At 41.1% G+C, this 20,630-nt stretch overlaps 2 protein-coding genes across 5 annotated transcripts; one reads left to right on the top strand and one right to left on the bottom strand.

Moving 5' to 3' along the window:
- Positions 1-328: 328 nt before the first annotated feature.
- METTL9 (methyltransferase like 9) lies at positions 329-18,199 on the bottom strand. 4 transcript variants are annotated; one of them, XM_042827731.1, is made up of 5 exons: positions 17,998-18,199; positions 14,260-14,450; positions 11,843-12,052; positions 10,656-10,840; positions 329-1,055 (listed from the first exon to the last, which is right to left on the bottom strand). In XM_042827731.1, the coding sequence occupies exons 1-5, from the start codon at positions 18,163-18,165 to the stop codon at positions 853-855; spliced, it is 957 nt and encodes a 318-aa protein (XP_042683665.1). In that variant the 5' UTR covers positions 18,166-18,199; the 3' UTR covers positions 329-852. The 4 variants fall into 4 exon arrangements, with proteins under 4 accessions (XP_042683665.1, XP_042683664.1, XP_042683666.1 ...); XM_042827730.1 differs by having other exon boundaries at positions 329-1,058; positions 17,998-18,196; XM_042827732.1 differs by lacking the exon at positions 17,998-18,199 and adding an exon at positions 17,468-17,653 and having other exon boundaries at positions 329-1,058.
- Positions 1,757-7,257, top strand: IGSF6 (immunoglobulin superfamily member 6). The gene is made up of 6 exons (XM_042827734.1): positions 1,757-1,892; positions 3,219-3,572; positions 4,421-4,518; positions 5,386-5,442; positions 5,725-5,808; positions 6,829-7,257. The coding sequence occupies exons 1-6, from the start codon at positions 1,826-1,828 to the stop codon at positions 6,865-6,867; spliced, it is 699 nt and encodes a 232-aa protein (XP_042683668.1). The 5' UTR covers positions 1,757-1,825; the 3' UTR covers positions 6,868-7,257.
- Positions 18,200-20,630: the final 2,431 nt, after the last annotated feature.

Below are 20,630 nucleotides of genomic sequence, written 5' to 3' on the forward strand. Positions count from 1 at the left end.
GGGAACAATTCACTTTGAAAGTTTATTATCAAATCCATCAGTTTAAAGTGTAGTTCTGGCAAGCTCTACCACAACCTCTTTAGCTGGAAAATGGCATATGCAAAAGCAATGAGTATTTATGAGGCACTGCGAAGAACATGAAAGAAACCCAACCAAAAGTGATACAGTTTTTTGTGGACTGTTATCCCTTTAAGCAATACTTAAATACTGTTTTAATGAACTCAAGGTTGTGTTGCCACTGCGAGCTCAATTCTCAACGCAAAAAGCTGCTGCTGTGAACAAGCATGACTATGGTTACAAAAACGAACACAAAAGTTAATGCAAAAAGTCATCTCAAAAAAGTTTATTAGCATGAATAAAAACGTGAAGAATGACAGTAAGTGAGAAAGTAACTTAGCATGGAAGAATATCCATTTAAACAGTTTATAATCAGCAAGGTTTGAAATAAATGGATAACTTTATTGCCAGATGTCAAGTGATTTCTTGAACAACAATTTGTGTTGTATCAGATTCCTCACTAGAACTATTGCTTCTGTTTGGATCTGATCCCTGTTGCAGGTAAGAATTTAAAAAATATCCCCTGTTACTGCTGGGCTGCAGAATGCATTGTTGGTTTAAGAGCTGATAAAAAAAGAAATTCTCATCCGAAGTCTCCATTTAAAAATTAAAAACAAAATTTTCCTAATCACACTACAAAGAAATACATTAGTATTTTGGCCATTAAAATTCTTACATAGTACTTAGTTATCATGGCAATCCCACAGATTCCCTCCCTTCACAGAACCGTAGATCAAATCTCTCTTTCAGAGGCTGCTTCTTGGCTTTGATTCTGGAGATTTACTTCATGTAGGCTTACACGGGCTTCAGGACAAAGACAGCATCATCTAGTACATAGTAGTCATTATACATATCACCTTCACATAGGTATGGCAGTCTGGTGAAAGCCTCTATGGCAAAACCAGCTTTACCGAACACTTCTGGCAGGCTATTAACCTGTTCCTCCCAAGTATGCCCTTTGATTTCCAAAACTTCTGAGGGCTTTTCCCACTTGCCACCTACTGAGAAAAGAAAACAAGTTTTGTTTCAATTATAAAGTAAACTTAATGGTGTGTTGTGTTTTCTTTCAGAAATTACACTGCATAGACTGCAATCCATTCATTCAAATACAAGGTTGACAAGCCATAGATCAATTCAAGGTTTTTCAGAAGAACAAGCAGCTCCAAAACTAAAACTGAAAAGGACTCTCCATCACTGAGACTGGTGTTCAGCAGCCATGGACAGACGGACAATTTAACAAAGATCTTTTCCAGCACTGTATTTTTTTCTTTATGCCTACAGTTTGGCCAAAAAATTACCATCAAGTAATTACATACATAGAGATAGCAAGTTGAAAAATCATGATTTGCTGAGCAGTTTTCAGTGGTAAACTATTTTGCTGGTTAGATAAGGAATGGCGACAGAATTTGTTGTGGAATGGACACTTAGAAGCTGACGTAACAAAGACAGTTTAAGGTCACATAAAAATAAGAAACTGAATGCATGTATTACGCTGAAAAATATTTTACTTGCTTTATACAATGAATAAATCTGAAGTACTACAGGCAGAACTCTCAGTTTGACGTTCAGAAGCGTTCACTCACTTTCAAAGTAATGTGGAAACATTTTCTGGTGTGTGCTGTACATTTAGCATGTTTGCTAAACGCAACAGTAAAGCCCCTTCTAAACAGGAAGTTCGAAATCTCGTGACTCAGAGTGTTCTGCAACTCCAGCTATTTCCTAAGTTCCTCTTCCTTCGAGCAGAATACTTTTCAGAAAGATACAAGAAATGGCATCTGTCAACAAATTCCAAAAATTGCTGGTGCTGGCACTCGACTGGATTCTGTACAGTATTGGTAAGACTTCTTTTTTTCTAAGCTTCTTTCTACCTTCTCATGTAATTGAATATATAGGATTAAAAATGTTGTGGCTATGATCTGCAACGTAGCTGGAAGTATAGTAAAATGCTCTGCTAAGAGTTGATTTCTTCTATATTCATGCAACTTCCAAAACAAATAACTCTTTACAAGTATCTTTTCTTTCAAAATCTGAAATGCTTCTGTAATCTATGATTTTTTGAGTCAAATCCTACTGTACTCCCCTGCAAGGAATGCTCCAGCAGCAGCAGCATGGCTTCAGAGCCACTGTGTTTGTTTGGGAGGAGGGTTTAGGCAGCCTGGCTACTGAAACTATGGAGTTCTGCCCTGTAAGGCCAGAGCACAAAAGCGAGCTGTAAAAGGAGATGATAACTGCTGGAGCACAGCATTCTTCACCACGCAGAATGTAACTGACGACTTACACCACTGCAGTGTTCAGACTGCTGCAGCTGCTATGGAGTGGCTCTGATGTCGATTTGAATTTCATTTCATTCCAGACACCAAATCTGCTTGAATCTGGTCCATAAAACATTCAGTGAGAGAAATGATGAAGGGACTGTGCTGACTGTACACAGTAGAGCCTTACAGATGGCGTATCAGCACACTCATTAAGACAGACATCTATTTATATTTATTCTAATTTGTTACATTCTAGAGCACAGGAGAGAACGCTGCTAAGCTATTTTCATGTTCACTGCCTAAGCTCAATTCCATTTTTTAAATAATTAATCAATGTGAATAAAATTAGATATACTAAAAGTATTTAAATAATGTCTCAAGTTTTTATTGAACTTTAAAACAAAAGTAAATCTGCCAGACCAGTCATATTAAGCCTAACATTTCAGTTCCTTAATTAGAATTCTCCCTGATTAATCTTCCTGTTTTCTCTACGCATATTCTTAAATGCCAGAACTAACAAGCAATATTGTTATCCCTAGAAACCCAGAGTCAATATGAGCAACGAAGTGGAATAATGCCTAGGAATTATTAAGAATTCTTCCCAATGTTACAAAAGTGCTAAGTTTTAAATGTCTTAGTTTCTGATATTTCTGCTGCCTCCTTTTGGCAGTCTCACTGGACTCCCAGATGTGGGAGAAGAAAGAGAAACCCTTGGTGAAATACATCACTGAGTATCTATGTGTAAGTCACCCACCCCATCTACCCATCCTAAACATTCAAAGCCTGAAACGCATTTTTCTCCATTCCCACCCACCTCTCTGCATGAACCACAAGCAGCTCTTTTGTTTCTTTTAAATGATGCTTTGCTATCTCACTGTCACTCACGTGGCTGTTTATTCTCAACAGGTGCTACAGGTAACTGCCATGTCACTGTAACACAGCCCAGGTTCCAGGAAGCTGAACACTCAGCGCACACTGCGCTCCTAACGTGTGCTTTCTCTGCCCATGGATGCTCCCCATCTCAGCCTCAAGTTCTATGGTTTCGCTTTTTTACTAACAGACATGAGGATCTGTGCACTCCTGAATGCACGAATCGCCAGAAGTTCCAAGTGCATACATCATCAGAAAATAGCTACTGGCTTCAAATCAACAACCTGACTGTAAACGACAGCGCTCTTTATTTCTGTGGGATAGCATTTGCAGATTCAGGCTCACCCCATTCTAAGCAAACAGGAGATGGAACAGTACTGACAAAAAGAGGTCAGTTCATTATTCATTCCTAAAGAAGCGCGGTCAAAAGAAGTACATTTTCTTTCCTAAATACTCTATTTAGATGCTTAAAATAGCATTTAAGATAGAAATACCAACCAAAACGTCAGAGGAGTATGACTTAATACTAATTGTGAGGCTACAGAGGGATTCTACAAATAAGCACCTCAGTGTCATTTGCTTACTAGACTGTTCTGTCACATGATGCAAATGACTCCAGAATTCCACTACAGGAAGAAATTTGCTACCTAGCCATACTGTGCACCCTCCTACATCAAAACTTGGATGGCTACTAGAAAGGATGTAGCAAGTGAGAAGTAGAGAAACACATTAGACATTTATTGAAAATACATCCAACAGAGAACAGGGTTTCAGGACTGGGGATTCACAGTGCCAGCTTGAGCCAAAAGTTTTAGTCCTATACCTCTGCAATGTTTGCCATCTAGTTAAAAGATGATGTGACTTCATTCATTACACTTCAATCTTACATGGTTAAATAAAAGAAAGCTAGCAGGATTATTATTTTCCCCTCTATCCTTCCTTCCCCAGCCTAGTTTTATTCCTAAACAAAAGCCTAAATGCTTTTATTCAGATGTTCTTTAATTACAGCAGAATACTGGGTTTTATTCTCTATCCCCTAAGGAAGTGTTTATAATCAGAAATAACAAGTCTCCACTGCCCTTGCAGGTGATCGTACTAAGAAATTAAGATCGGAAATTAGTTTTAAATTATATTAATTTAATTCTGCGGAGGAAGGGGGCTGATATGCAGAGTTATAAGGAAATTACTTGACTCATAAAAACTGTTTGTTACTCTAACTCTCACTTCTAACTAAGCAGAGAGGCACAACACTGAAGAGTTCAACTCCATGATCATCATCTCAACGTTACTGCTGCTATACAGCATTACTGCATTCACAATCCTTGCAGCCCACAAGGTAGGCTCAAACCGATTTTGTGACTGAACTTTAAGCAGTCCTAGCACCTCCACAAGGAGAACAAATTCCCGGCTTCCATAACACCTGTAGTTATAGCAATGTGGTTGGTTGAATGAAGTTCATATGTTGCACACATCTGTCTGCAATCACATTTTCTTTTTTAAATGAAATGCTTTAAATTAAAAAAAAAAAAAAAAAGGCTAAAATTATACTGAGTGTTTTAATCAGTAGGTGGGAGACTATTTATTAATGCACACACAGAAAGTAGAGCTAGAAATTACTACAAGTCATTAACTCTCTGGATTGGCTTCCATTAGAAGCAAAATAATTTAAATTCAATGCCAACATATTTGTGAGCTAACAGCCAGTAAACTGACTTGACTTGTATAAAGAAATTGTGTTCATCCATTGTGCAAACACAGACATTGGTAAAACTGATGCACATAGGAGCACGACATGTGAATATGGACTTTACAGCTGTCTGTGGTACAGCATGGCTCCTGGCTGTAGTGACAGCTGTCTAACCAAAGACAGGAAACTTGTTGTTTTGTTCCCTGAATACTATAGGGGAAAAAAATCAATCGCCTTTTTCACCAGGAGAAAAGCTGCTATCTTACTTTTGACAACTTGGCCGTGCTTCGGGCAGGTTCTGTTGTACACAAAATATTTACATCATCTACTACAGAAACCAAAAAAGGCTGTATGTGTTTGAAAACCCTTGATTTTTTCAACGTCACATAAGCAAATCTATTAAGTTGACTTTTATATATTCTCACCATAATAAGGCAACACTTCATTATTGTGCTACTTCGCTTGTTGCTAAATCACCCCCTTGTTTTAATCATTTTTTATTCCTTCTCCTTCCAGTTAAAACGAAAGCTGCTAAATAGAAGTGGGAATGAAGGGCAGAGAACAGAGAACTGTGTACGTCATCACCGTCTGCTTTACCTATACTTTAGAGAGTAATAAAAAGCCATACTTGCTATTTAAATATCCATTAAAGAAGGTAGATATGTTAAGAGATGTAGTATTAATCTAATTTAAACTCTCTGAGCTGCTGTAAGTTCCTAGAGCGTTATTTAGTAACTTTCCCAAATACATACACTGGGAAAATAATCAGAACTATAAAAATGCAGCAAAAGATGCTTCTCCCAGCTGTAGCACTCAACTGTAGCACTAACCTAACATGTTTTAAATCCTTTACAGAAAATCACTAGTGGCCGAAAAATTTTTCGAGCAATAGCCCAAGAACTGCAAAAGCAGCGTTATGCTGAGCACTGCCAGCAGCCTGTAAGTTTTATCTACGTGGGAAAAACAGACATACACAAGCTTTTGTGTTTTTTTATATATATATAATATGTACTTACACATATGTATCTATGCATGCACATACATGTGCATTTAACAATGAAGCCTCTGTAGGCTTGTATCCTGCCAAGAAGTTGCTCCAGCAAGTTGTTCTGGACTCTGATAAAACAAATTCATTAGGGCTCATTCTTGAAAACATTTCATTTGTAGTTCCTCTTGTGCCCTCAGGCCAGGGTGGTTCAATGACAGAACCATAAGAAAATTGTTTCAAAACACCTCTGTAACATTCTTACAGATGTTTCCCCCAATTCAACATGTAGCCTAAATTAAGCAGTCAGTACCACTGGATAAAGCTACACAACTTCATCATTCCAAATTTCCAGCACTACGTCTTGAATGGCAATACAGCAAAAAAGTTTTGCATGTCATCAAAGATACAGAAGGCAATTTCAGAAGCCACATGTACTCGCAAGCAAAAAAAAGGCTTCCAAATGATCCTTCAAAAAAAAAAAAAAAAAAAATCAGCTTCTCTTGAGAAACATTATAAATTCTTCCCTATTCTAAGCTTACACTGAGCTATTTCAGAGGTGTGATGCAAAAGAAAAAGGGAATAGAACAGCAAGTCAAGCACTTCTCCTCTAAACATTTTCACTTTACCTCTGTACCACCCTAATTGATTTCCTCTGTGATTATCCCTTTAAAGACTTCAAGTCCCTGCTGACTTAATCCTTGGTTTGAGTGTCAGACATGAACACAGTGAAAATACAGGATATGTTTTAATGCCTCTGTGCTCTCTGAGGAATAAGAGAAGGCAAGAGGAAAAAGAAACGTTTAGAAACCTGTAGGTACCATACAGCCAGATAAATGACTTGATAAACAGGGAGGGAAGGAGTTTGCTGAAACAGTAAAGGGTGGAATTTACCTCTAAAAGGAAGTTCTGCATTTAAAAAAAAGCCAAAAACATTTGCATCAGTAGGTAAACACTTATACATTTTTCCCTAGGATCATTTGGAGGATGACACTGTTTATCAGAACAGATGAGTATCTGCTGCGTTTCCAATTTGTTGGATATGCTTGATGCAACTGAAGGGGCTGATGAAGAAGTGAAGCTTTGTCACAGACTTACTTTCCTTTAAAATGCAAGGAGCAAAGTGTACAGGGCAGTGTTCTTTGAGAGTGCTGAAGAGATCATCAAAACCAACATTATGTCTGCTACACATTACTTCCCATTCCACAAGAACAAAAACAGCGGGAGAAGGCTTCATCTTTTAGAAGAGAACTGCTAATGCTTCATAAAAACTTCCCCTTTCAATTTAGATTTAATTCTACACATTTTTACATGAATGTCAATGCATTTCTTATATGTGAATTGTGCATTTGTGTAAGATGTACATGAATCAACAGCAACAAAATAAACTCATTACACAGTGACGTTCAGTATTCATTCATATTGGTGTGGTAGTTATAGTGGACAGACGGATGAAAAACTACTGAGTCTTACAGCAGCTTCAACAGCAAAGCAGATGTATTCTGTAGGTAGGCAAGCAGGAAAAAAACCCCACAACATATAACATAAATGCACATACTATCATGCTAAAGCTCATTTGGGATGGGAACATCCCCTAGCCTACCTAAGAAAGGAAGATGGCAGTCACTGTGAAAAGGCTGCTCTAGCAACTTGAACATCAATCACCAGCAACACAGCTCCTTTCCTCCAGCACTACCATCCAAAGTCAGGATTATCCGGAGTGCCAACCTTTGCTCGCAACAGATGCTGGCATGAACACAGAAGGGCACAGAAGTTACAAACCAGATAATGTACAAAATCAGCACTTGGAGAAGTGACCTGCTGATGCCAGGCATACCTCCTGCTCAGGAACAACTGCATCTGTCATTTAAATGAAGCAAGGACTGAAGTGCTACTTCTCATTTCAGTGAGATGAGAACTGACAGATCAGACAAAGGCCCCACCTAGCACAGCACTGTGTTTCCAGATCTACTTAATACCAAATGCTTCAGGAAAATGAAAAATGCACCTTCCTCTTATCCCTATGAAGCAATCAAATAAAAACTAATGTGTTCAACAAGAACATTTCATAATCCCAGGCTGATAGTGTTGATTTTTTTCTGAACTTTGGTGGTGAGTTCAACATTTTTATTTTGGAGAAACTTAAACCATTCTAGTCTATTATTTAGAACTGACTTTATACAAATGCAATGTCTGTATTAGGAAATACAAAGCATTTTATAATCACCCAATAGGATACTACCAAAATTACTAAGTTAGACTAGTCACACAAGAGCATGTTTTGTTATGATCCCATATGATTCATACAGCTTACTTGACAATATACGTGAGCAGGAAGTGCATTACTTGTTCTACATGTGGAAAATAAAACTTCTGCAAAGAGCTGCATTTATGACTTAGCAACTTCAGACTCTAGGTGTCACTGTAATTCCAGAAACAGCACAGAAAAAAATGTTACCTCTCACTCTACCTCGCTTTGTTCTCTTTGGGCAGGCTTAGCATCGTCAGTTTCTGCAACTGCTGTCCAACTACACTAAGTGTAGTAACCCAGATATGTTTCATATCTCCAACTCTCAAAACTGATCCCTACCTGACCCATCCCTGTCCATTCGTTCCCCACTTTAAAATTCAGAAATCTCCCCAAGCAGGTCCAAACTTTTAAATTAGCTGATACAAGGAGCAATCCAAGATCCATACAATTTTTTTTCTTATTATAAAGCTTACGTACACATGTGACATTTAAGGTATCATCTTGTAGAATAACAATGAAAATACTGGAATCTAAAATCTTTCGTATGTGATGAACACAGAATGGCTCTTCACTGTTTTTTTAGGCTATAGCTGAATAGATCTTAAGTTGGAAAGCTTCCGTGGAATGCCAATAACTTGTGCATTTAGTAACTTGCACTGTCCAGAAATGTTTATATAGGCCCATATCCACAACTGAGGTAAACAAAGTAAAGATGTTTTGAAGTTTCAGTCATATACCAACTGGAACGCTGGAAATGATAATGGCATACTAAAGTTAATCTGTCACATGTTGCAGGTCACAGACAGCCACAAAACACCATTACTGCACTAGCTGAGAATTCTGACTAATCATTTACAAGTTGCCAGAATAAACCAAAGTTTGCCTTCAGTTTACAGGCTATCTTAGCTGTTCTCGTTCAAAGTTGAAATCCACTCTAAGATCAGCAACCAGAGAACAGGTTTCTAGTCTCTCAGGATTTCCAAATTTAATATCCTACTCTATTCCCAGTATGCTGCAGGCAAATAATGATGGATTATAAATGGACTTGGAGTATTTTTTTTCTTCCTTAATTTATCTACCTCCTGGTGAGTGAGGAAGTTACATGTGGTCTGCCGTGGTTACCCAACAACACGCAGAAGAGTAGATACTGGGTGCAACAGTGATTGCAAAACGCAATGACAATAGTTATGAAGGCACACAAACACAAACCACTCCTCGATTCCTGCTTCTAATACATTCATGGAAGTCTAGTGAGACAATGCTGTTACTGGAATTTAAAATAATTTTAAGTTGCTCAGGGAAATGATTTAGTGGAGGGTTGTTAGTTAGGGTAATACGGTTAGGTTGTGGTTGGACTCGACGATCTTTAAGGTCTTTTCCAACCTGAACAATTCTATGATCCTATGATTCTAAAGAGAGGAAGTGAAACAGTCCTACGTTATAGGAACACAGCTGCAACCCAATCTGCTTGAAGATATCATACAGATGCATAAGTCAAACTCCTATCTCATTTAAGGCATACTCCTTTTTAGAACACCTACCAAACTACATGCTCAAATACTATGCTTTAAGCAGTTCTTCAAATTACATTATTTTTAGACTTTTTTTTTCTTTTGCCTGTCTCAATCCCCTTCTTTCCCCAGTGTTAATGGCATAAAGAAAAATAGATTTGTTTTGATTTATGATTTCCAAAATGCTAACATTATTAGCTCTGTACTTTCTGGGAGCACATATACTTCTGCTGACAATTCTTACTAGTCATAGACAGCCAACGTCCAAAGAATGACTGATGAACACCAGACTTTAGAACTCAAACCTCCTTTAGCGTGCCTCAAGTTGAATCCCCACAAACACAGGCACCTTAAAGAAGCTTCTAGCCTCTTCTGATGTGCAGTCACAGAGAAAAATTCATCCAAAATGACTCTCATGCATTTCTTTAAAATGCAACTACAGGAAATAATGGAATGTCAGCAACAAATTTTACTTCTTATTCCAGTTATTAGTACACTACTAATAATGGTTGGTATTTCCCATTAGTACATGGTCTGTATTTTACTCCAAGAGCTCATATTGGACAGCAAACATTATCTCCCTAGGAACTTTTAGGTGTAGTTCATCTGGAACGCTTGAAACAATTTGAGGTAAGCTGCTCTACTCAATACTACAGACAGTTCTGATGGATTTGTTCAACGGTTGCTAGAGACAACTGGGGTTACCTATGTGACAGCAGCAGAGGGCCCTAATCAGAGATCAGTTTTCCCATGTTGCTCCAACACAGCTCAAGTGTGGCAACCTGCAGAACAGGATATGTGACTTCAATATCTGAGCTTTTTGTTGGTGCCAACAATGTATGCTGGGGAATTAAGAAAACGGCTCTTACCTCATGTGTCCTATTTACCTATCATTTCATACTTCTCAACAAGCACACTACAGGTTATTTATAAGTAAGTCAAATAAAAACATGTCAGTTATTTTAAAAACGTCTAATTCAGAATATTGCAAACTACAAAAGCTTGTAGTTGCCTAAATAGCTACTATCCATGTACTTACCGTTTTCCACATATGGATGAAAAGGCAGAACTAATGCTAGAATGACTCTGCCTCTAGTTGGCTCCAGGACACTTCTAATATCTTTTAATACAGTCAGTGGCTGATCACAGCGATCCAGCAAATTCAAACAGCTGATAACATCATACTGAAATCCCGTGTTCTGCCATTCATTTATACCAAGCACCCTACAGAGAGAGAAAGAGATAAAGAACCACGTTCAGAGGGAATCAACCGAGGACAAAAATTCCCAATTATTGTGCTGGTAGCACAGAAAGGTCAGCCAACCAGGCAGTGAGGAAAAGCAGTTGCTTTATTCTAGTCTTATGGAATAGAAAACTACTCAATGATTGGCATGCCTATATATTCAGCCACACCTTCATACTGCCATATAAACATCAAGCTATTATTATTAAAGTCTGGTGTCCTAAATTAAAACTGAACGTACTTCTCAAGTAACAACAAAGCTGAAATGTGATTAATGGTTTGCAGCATTTTAACCACCCTGACTTAGCAGTGTGCAAACCCAGTTGCTATTAACTGTCCACTTTTGGACAGGTATAGAGTAGAAATCCACAGTTCCTTCATTCTTCATGTTGAACTTTAGGGATACTAACCATTATTCAACCAGACCAGATCTGCTGCCTACAAGAACTTCCAGCCATTGTGACCGGAGCACAACTAATTTCTGACAGTGATGAGGTTTTTGTTACTAAGAACTGATCAATCTTAATGCTGAGAGCTAAGTATAATAAAAGATTCTTTATAAAGCAGTCTACAATCATAACTTCAAATGATTAAGTACAGATACCTGAATAATCTGTGTCTATAACCTTGCTTTGCTGTCCATCACTTCCTCTCACAATTTTGAACTGTTCATTCATCAGTATCCAGATTTTGTCTAATTGTCTTATTTAAAGCAATTTATACAAACTATGAAAAAACAGACTTCAAAACAGTGCTGCCAATTTTGTCTTAACTGGTAACAGGGGACATTTGCATAACAAAAGCCCTGCTAACAAGGAACATGAGATGTGTTTGCTTTCTTGCTTTTGTATAGTTCAATCCTTTCCATAAAGATCAAACAATAGAAAAATTGACTGAAAATACTGGATGTTTATAAAATATTACAAAGATTATTTTGCAGTAATGTCTGATATAAACAACGTAGGGAGCATTCAGAACAATACCTGTATTTTTTCTTCTGAAGCTGCCAGATCATAGTTTCAGACAACTCAGTGGCATAGATTTCTTCAAAGTGAGGACTCATGACTTTAGTAACCTCTCCATCTCCAGCTCCTAAATCAAGAAGTCTGTGGGATTTCCATTCTGGATTTATTTTAAGCAGTCTTTGAAATTGTTCTGGGGAAAACACAAACATTGAGCCCCTTCCCAGCAGCCTGCAAGGTAAAGATGAGAAACATTCAATTTCATACAAGCTTGAGCAGGAAGGACAACGAAGTAATTTAAAATGTGCTTGGGCAGCAGTCAGTCACACCAAATAGATAAGGTCACTGCTCAGAGAAATTTACAAATTCAGTTCAACTTGCCTCCTACTCGTCAGAGATCACACAAACACAGCTACATGCAGTTTTAGTGGCTAAGACTTCAGGAGGAATTTGATCAGGAAAAGAAGAGCTTGCAGGCTGCCGAGCAAGAAAATGCTCACATACAAAAAAGCAGGGAGGGGGAAGATAAAGACTAAGCCTTATTTGTCACGTTTGCAGATCTGAATCGCTCCCACCTACCTAAAAAGGAGAAAGAAGGCAGAGCAAAGGAGACAGCAAAACAACTGCAGACGGAAGCATGCACAGAGAATAAGGAATAGGATTTGGAATTAGGAGGGATGGCAGGGAAGAGATTTAAAGAAAGCATGGGGATAACACTGCTGGAGTGGCAAAAGAAAAGACTTCTTAACTGTGTGTTACAGTAGCTTTTGCTGCTATCTGCAGACCCTGCATTTAACACGACCAGCTGTCAAACGGCAAATAGGTGACTCATTAAGGCATTGGGCAGAGGTGACATCTGGATTCTTTATGGATCACGGCAACGGCACACACACCCAGAACTGACTGAAGGCTACACAGTGACAGATCGCTGCTGCCATAGCAGAATTCAGAAGATGAAAGAGTTAGGAGAACAAGCAGAGGAAAAAAGAAAGGGTCAATGACAGATTAAAGGTAGTAAAAAATATATATTATTTAAACTCATGTTGGATAGGAGGTTAAATTTAAGAAAGAAAATGAACAGAAATCTTATGATTAAGAGGAAAAAAGGTAAACAGATAAAAAGGATGAAAAAATAAAAAATCTGAAAAATAAGAGGTCTAGAGAGACTATTAAAAACAAACACCATCAGGCTGTACAGGTATGTAGAAGAAACTGAAGTAGGATATTAAATATATTAAAAAAATCAAACAGAATACAACCTATCTATGCAGAATCCCTTTGCAGCACACATATCAGTCTACACTGTCTAACTGGCTCATGGTTATTATGCAGAACAGCACTATGAGGAGTTACTCAAAGCACTGAAGAGCCTTTGGGGGAAAAAAAAATGCAAGAGAAAGACCATGAGAAGACCAAAGGAACCTTTATATAAGCCCACCAGTACTAAAAACACCACAGGAAGCTCAGAGACATCTGGTTAGAAAAGAAAGATTATTTTCCTAGCCCTAGTAGCCAGCTACTGTCCTCAAATCAGACTGTTCTTAAATATGTAAAGATGTGGGGATGGTGGAGAAATGGGACAAATGCAACAAAATGCATTGTTGGTAGAGTCAAAAGTGCTAAGCTGTTACACACGTCTGAGCAAAAGAGAAGTGAGTGAGTAGAAACTTTGACTTCTTGGGGCTAAAACATGAAAGCAGCCACGACCAGCTAACCTCTCCCACAGCCAATCACAGAGAGATCAATGCAGTGTGACCAGGAGAGTGATGCTTTGCAAAATTCTCCTTTCCCACCTCACTGATGTTCATCAGCCAAATGCACCACACCAGAAGCTACCTGTTCATGTATGGCTTCTACACAAACCATGATGAAATTAAGTTTTAACAGATAAGACAGAGGATAAAATCCCATTCCATGCAAGTGTTACAAGACTTCACTCAGCAACTTCAGCATCATTTAGAAATCTGCCTAATTTTGCATCAGGTATGTCCATAAGCCTTAGCTGCAATGCAGAACTAACTGGACACAGCCACCTTCAACGAGGACAACCACAATGGGAAATGCTACAGATACGGCAGCAGATAAAGGGCAAGGAGAAGGGAAAAAAAGCAGAGAGGAGGACATCATCTAGCACAAAGAAAATACTCTCTTATTTAAGAGGATAATCAGAAGAAAATTAAGTAATGATTACAAAATACAATTAGAATACTCTGCCTCTCTCCTGACTAATTGCTAACAGTCCCTCTGCCTTGCTCATACTGGAAATGGTGTTGTTTAATTAAGAGGTTTAGGGGAAGAGCACAGTAGGGCTTTGCAGACGTTAGTCTGACAAAGGGAAAAGCGTAGAACCTTAAGGAAAGCTGACAAGTAGGGCTGAACACCTGAAAAACCTACATCCGAAATGTATGCAGTTTACCTAAGATTGACTTTTCACTTACCCATTGATAGATGTTCTAGACATAAAAAGGCTAAAAATTGAGGACACAAAAGAGTGATAGAGCTGGATAAACAGCCAGCCTGATTTTTCAATGCTGTTGTTTAAGAAGATCTGCGTTCCTTGGTCAAGGTAACTCTGGACAAAAATAGGCTGAAGGGATTCAGACAACTGTTCTGTGTTGCAGACATACCACTAGAGAAAGAGACAAAGGATCATTAAAAAGTTCAGCAATATAAAAATAGAATCGTTAAAAAGAAATTAAAACAAAGAGAGCTATTATCAGTTTCTATAAATACAAAAATTTAGCTTTCCCTCAAGACTTTTAAACAGGCTTCAGGATTAATTAACTCAGATACAAACCGCAATCAAGTGCGAACAGACGACTCTATAAATAACACTTAAAATTTTATCCTCATCACTACATGGTACTTTAAAGAATTTTGTAAAACAACTTCGCTATGGAACAGTATGAAGTGGGGCAGGGTTGTTTTCTGTCTCTGCTCCTAATTTGTCACTGTATTCCCTGGAAAGATATCAGGAAGTGCATTTGAAATATTTTTCCCAGGAAGAGATAGAGAATCCCATCAATACTTTGAAGAGGTGCTCATCTGTCATTCTGCACTACTGGCCTACACTTCACTTACTAGTGCCAGCAAGAACGTCCACAAGCCTTTCACAACCATTTTGTCAATAAAGCTTACCCCCGTTATCTCTACTAATAACATAATCAGGTTCTCACATCTAAGAAATCATCAGTATCCGCTCAAAGACAGTTCTATACCTTCTTATTTGCAGAACACAAAGCCTGAGTAAAAATAGGCTCATGATTACTTTCAACCTGAGTTACCTGGTAACAACCAGTCCTATACAAACTTATCACCCTCTTAAACCTCACAGTAATGTTTCCTAATCTGTCTGCCTGTGTTTATGGTGCAGATTAAAAGTCACAAGCATGCTAAAAAGGTGTGTAGATTTTCATCAGAAACTTCTAAAAGTGCAATGCTAAGGGCAGCACATGGCCAGCTGGGGTAACCTCACAATGATTCTCACCTAAAGCACTGTCTGGAGCCACACTATGAAAAATACATCATGGTCCCTTCACGTTTGCAGTATGACAGAGAACAGTCAGTTACTGCATGTTTGCAGTGTTGAGCAGCACAGTGCAACTTCCAGTCACTACAGTAACACAAATGATAGGGGTACAGGACTCTCCTTTCAGTATCCTGCTGCTCCACAGTAACAGTGCTGGCAAGCAGAGGGAAGCAGACAGCTGTAACAGGTCCGTGGGGCTGGATTCATTAACAGAGGCTCCACCAAACAGCATCAGTGCAGCAAGGTGTTCCAAGAGCCTCCAGCAGAGGAGCAAACATACTCCAGCTTAAGTCTATTCTGAACTACTTGCACTCTGGCTAAGCTTCAGACAGCAGTACTCAGCAGTACTTCCAAGCACACATCATCTTTTCCTCCAAAACCCACACTGCATTGCAGAGCCTGGCACAAGGATCCTCAGCACTGCTATCTACCAGTTTGGGTCTTTTCTCACTGCAGCACAGATTAGGGATTCCCAAAAAGAAATAGCAAACAGTGAAAAAGCACTCAGGCCAGCATACTTTGCCCATCCATCTGCAGATGGCAGGAGAGGACAGTTTCATGGAGCTGAAGAGCAGGTTGGGATGAGTGTCAGCTCCAGCAGTTATTTGAGGCTGCTGCAGGTGCAGAGCAGTTCCTCACATTGCCATTTTCAATGGAGAAGGAAATGCATCCCAGTACCAAAGCTGTGGGAAATACAGACTTTGATTCTTAGGAGGTATGAACGCCCATTTGCAGTACCTGAACTCACACACCTTGGTTCTGCACTGACCTCTATTACTGACAGTTTTAGGATCAAGCATAGAAACCAACTGCCCTACAATTCCTGTCCCTAAGACTCCTGAACACTGATGTATATTAATATAACCATTGGCATAACAATGGTGACAACTGTGAGAAGAGTTATTTCTGTAATTTACAAGGCTGTGAACAATGCCCAATTCCTTCACAGTTAAACTTGCAAATAACAGTACTGGCTAAAACACTTATAACTATATAATGCCTGTGAGTATTAGAAGTTATTCCAAATTACAGAGAAAAAAAACAAAATCCATCCAAAATTCAAATAAAATAAGTGGTGAAAAACAGCTTAATTCTGGAACTAATTCCTCAAAATAGAACTTGCTTTTGTATTCCTCCATGCCCAATTCCTCAACAGCTCTTTTAATGCCACAAGTTTCATAACAGAAAGCACATCAATCTGGTACAGAACAATGGTAGAAAAACTACAGCATATCAAAGAAATTTGAAGTTTTAAGTCACATAATAAAAATTACTACTGCCTAATATTGAAAGAAAACAAGAACATACATTTTTAAACTAACTTACATAAAACTAACAAAATCGGTGAAACTGCTGAGGGGGCCCTGTTCCAAGGCCCTCAACACGCAACCCCAACTCATGAATAATGCCAGGTCTGTAACCCTAAGTCTTACTAAGCTTACCAGATGATCAGTACAATAAAGTTGAAAACCAAATCCAGTGAAGTGGAAGCAGAGGCTGCTGACAATCTACCTGTGAGTGACACCACTGCCTTCACAGCATGTTTTCTTGATCTACTTATCTTTCCAGTACAGTTTTTAAACAGGAAACATTTGCAAGTTTTCTTCATTCAGCACAAAAAAGGTTCTTTCTGTAAGTCCAGCCTCAGTTTCTGTCATTCCACCCACTGAATGACCCAAACGCAGCTGAGCTCCCTCACCCCAGCACCGGGCTCACTGGCAGCAGGGCTCCGGCTGTCACTGCCCACTCAGAGCAGGAAAACCCTCCAGTAACGGATCAGCCTGAAGAACTAGCATGTACGAGCAACCCTCGAGTACTTACATCACATCTTCTTCATTACCTCAGCTATACACATATGACTTAGATAAAATACCTTCCTTCAGCTCTGCACGAGTTACTGCCCTCCTGAACTCCTGCCGGATTTTCGATAGCATTTCAGCAAACCGTAGCACAGACCCGACCATATCTGAAAAGCAATCCCACCTCAGAGCCACCGAACGGCCTCGGCGCGGCTCCGACTCCCCCGCGGGCTCCCTTCGCCGTGCCCGCGCCGCCAAACACAGCGCTGACCTTTCACTGCAGTTCTGTCACCCTGCAAACTCCACTTTGTCACCTACCGCCGCTCGAGGCCTCCGCGCGCTTTGTCGCTTTTCGCACCCACAGGAACGTCCCTCCTTCACGACACGCCGGCACTGACACGGCGCCCGCTGTGTCACGGCACACCACTGTCTCCACCGCATCCACCGCACCGCGCAGACTTCGCCCAGGCTGCGTTCGCTCAGCGGGACGAGCGGCACGGCGGCTCAGGCAGGCCGGCAGTCCTGGCCGCGCCGCCGCGGCCCCGGGACGCCGACACGGCTTTCTCCGGCCGCCCTTCCCCCCCCCCGCCCGCCGCCTCTCACCCGAGGAGCGCACGTCAACTTTCTCGCTAGGAGGACGCGGCCGCCGCCGCTCTTTGTCTCACTCGGGCCCGCGGCCCCTCGGCCGGCACAGGGCCGCTCCCCGCCCCGGTACCTCGGGCCGCCCGGCCCCCGCCCGCCGCCTCCCGCGGCGCTGCCCCGCTCCTGCAGGGCCCGGCGGGCGCGAGGAGGGGGAGCGGAGGGGCGGGGAGGGCGGGGCAGGGCAAGCGGAGGCCGCTCGGCCGTACCTGGTGGTTTTCCCCGGCGCCCGGCGGGCCGTGGCTGCCCATCATATTCGCGTAGAGGGACCTGGATAAAGGGCTCCGCAGGTACCTGGCGGGGCCGGCCCACATCCTCCTCCTCAGCGCCCACAGGAGCAGGGTGTAGCAGCCCAGCCAGCACGGCCACAGTCTCATCGGGGGACGGGGCGCGCAGTCACCCCCTCCCGCGGCCTCCTCCCCTCTCCACGGCAGCGGCGGCGGCGCGCAGCCCGCCGAGCTCGGCGCCCCGCCGGGGCCCGCACGCACACCTCGGGGCGGAACGCGGCGCCGCGGCGGCGGGGCCCGGCCGGACCGCTTCGCTGCGACACGCCGGGGCCCGGCGCGCACCCGCTCCGTCCCTTTCTCTCGCCGATCGCGGGGCGGGCGGGGCGCCGCTGTCGAACCGCAGAGCGGCGAATGGCGGCTTTCGATCCGCGCCGCTCCCACAAAGGTGGCGGTCCCTCCCCGAGGCTCGCGCCGCCTCCCTCAGGCGCGCACGTGCGTGGCCCCGCCCCGCCCTCACACCCGCGTGCGCCCGCGCGGAGCAGCAGGAGCTCGAGGCGCTGAGGCGGGAAGGAGCTGAGGGGAAAAAAGCGGGGTTCGCATTGCAGGCTTTAAATCACTGATTCATTCCTGTCGGAAAAGACCTCTAAGATGGCCGAGTCCAACCCAAACCATCTGCACCCTGCCACTGACCTCAGTGTCACATCCCTGCTGTTCCTGAACACCTCCAGGGATGGCGACCACGTCTCCCTGTGCAGCCCGTGCCAGTGCCTCACTGCTCCTGAGATTTTTCCTAACATCCAACCTCAACCTTCTCCGGTGCAACTTAAGGCCATCATCTCTTATCATATTAGCGGAACAAAAGCCCCAGTTCCTGTAGGTTTGGTTACATGTTACACCACTCTTCTCACTTATGTTTGAACAAACTTAGGTTATTTGCACTAAGATAGTGAGGAATACCACATCCAGCTGAAAATAAGTGCAAAGCGAGACAAAGCCTCTCTCATTAGTTGAGATTCCATCTGTGAATGGTATCGGGGCTATTGCTTCTAGCCTCTCAGAAGAATGTTTCTTAACAACCACTAAAGAAAGCAATCTCTTTCCTTTAGATCCAGTTTGAAAGTCCACCATCCTCACATCCTGATAGAAAGTCAAACCAGCACAGGACACAGCATCTACCACCTGGGAGACCCTCTGATCAAGAACTGATCAAATCCAGCCTTGGAAATCAACTTATTTTTTCCTCTGGGAATAAAACAGCTTTATAATCAAAATCCAAGGTGAAAAAAGCTAAATTTGCTGCTTACTTACAGCATCTACTTGAATCTACTGGAATCTACTAGATTAAACAGACATCTACTTGCAGTGTGTAAATAAATACATAAGATTACTTTAGGTTAATTACATGCTGGTGACAAGGAAACATTTTATCACATGTAAAATACAGATAATTAGTTTCATACTGAATAAGAGATACACTAGCTTTTACCTTTGTATTGTTAATATAGAAACTGGGTATGTTTTAGTAAGACATTTCAAGCTTCCTGCTCGGGGTTACATTTGTCATTTATATTCTGCTGCAGTAGCTGGACCATAAGCATATTTTTCTCTTGACAGGCCATAAAGAATGCACTATTTGCACACATTCAGGTAGTAATTCTGATTTGTTATTTGCACATCTGCTGGTGGAACTGTACCCTGCATCAATTGCTGGACAATCTAAGAATTGTTACATACTCATTGTGTATGTAAACATCATTCAAAGCAATGAGCATGCTGGGGGAGGATTTTTTTTTTTAAATAATCATTTCTCCTTTTTCCTTAACTTTTTAGGTAGTATTTCTATAGCTGATTTAATACTTGGGCTGCAAAAGGTCCAAAACATACCCAGAGGTTTTGAATACCTACCTAAGAAGGGAGTGTTTTTAAGACAGTCTTAAGTATTCCAGGACATAAATCTGCAATTTTCCCAATTAAGCACAGAAATATAACAAATTCATCTTCTATTACTATTACAAGTAAGAAAGTGACTGCTAGAAAGTGGGCTGTAAGAGAATCAAAATTGATGCCTTTAGGAGAAAGGATTTTAGATAAGGTAAGCTAGGAAATCCAGTTCTTTCACAAATGCCTCCTGGTGTCTGCAGGTCCATCCAACTCTTCAGGCTGGACACGACTGAGACTCCCCCAGTCTTGGTTGTACGTTCCTTTACAAAACCTTCTTCCTGAGCTGATAGGATAGAGCTCATAATTATCTGTGGAGATGTGGCTTATCTTAACTGTTCCCTCCCTTCCTTCTTGTCTTTCCTGACAGCTCCGATTAAGATACACAACTGTACTCTAATGTAAACATCCCACTAGCCATATCAACCTAATGTATTCATGAATTACTGAGCAGTTTCAAAGTCACAGCAGGATATTAAAAAGGACATTTTGTACAAAACAAGAACAGAGCCAGCTGTAAGCTCCACAGAAAAAGAATCTGGTTTTTTTCCTACCTAAATACTCTTTGATGTCATTTACTTTTTTCCAGATGATAACTAATCACATAGTAACATTTCTTACTATTAAACAATATCACTTTAAATCTGATAGACACCTTTACTTATCAATTTTCAATA

This window comes from Centrocercus urophasianus, unplaced genomic scaffold, assembly GCF_019232065.1.
Source record: "Centrocercus urophasianus isolate 14NV4802_14NV808 unplaced genomic scaffold, USGS_Curo_1.0 seq_29, whole genome shotgun sequence".
In the NCBI taxonomy this organism is placed as follows: Eukaryota; Metazoa; Chordata; class Aves; order Galliformes; family Phasianidae; genus Centrocercus; species Centrocercus urophasianus.

Excerpts from the sequence above, each read along its gene's own strand:
- IGSF6 (XM_042827734.1), top strand. The coding sequence starts at position 1,826 with ATGGCATCTGTCAACAAATTCCAAAAATTGCTGGTGCTGGCACTCGAC. Across the intron at positions 3,573-4,420 it reads AACAGTACTGACAAAAAGAG|AGAGGCACAACACTGAAGAG; the intron begins GTCAGTTCATTA and ends CTAACTAAGCAG. Across the intron at positions 5,443-5,724 it reads GGCAGAGAACAGAGAACTGT|AAAATCACTAGTGGCCGAAA; the intron begins GTACGTCATCAC and ends AATCCTTTACAG.
- METTL9 (XM_042827730.1), bottom strand. The coding sequence starts at position 18,165 with ATGAGACTGTGGCCGTGCTGGCTGGGCTGCTACACCCTGCTCCTGTGG. Across the intron at positions 12,053-14,259 it reads TCTAGAACATCTATCAATGG|GCTGCTGGGAAGGGGCTCAA; the intron begins GTAAGTGAAAAG and ends TTTACCTTGCAG. Across the intron at positions 1,059-10,655 it reads TCATCCATATGTGGAAAACG|TAGGTGGCAAGTGGGAAAAG; the intron begins GTAAGTACATGG and ends TTCTTTTCTCAG.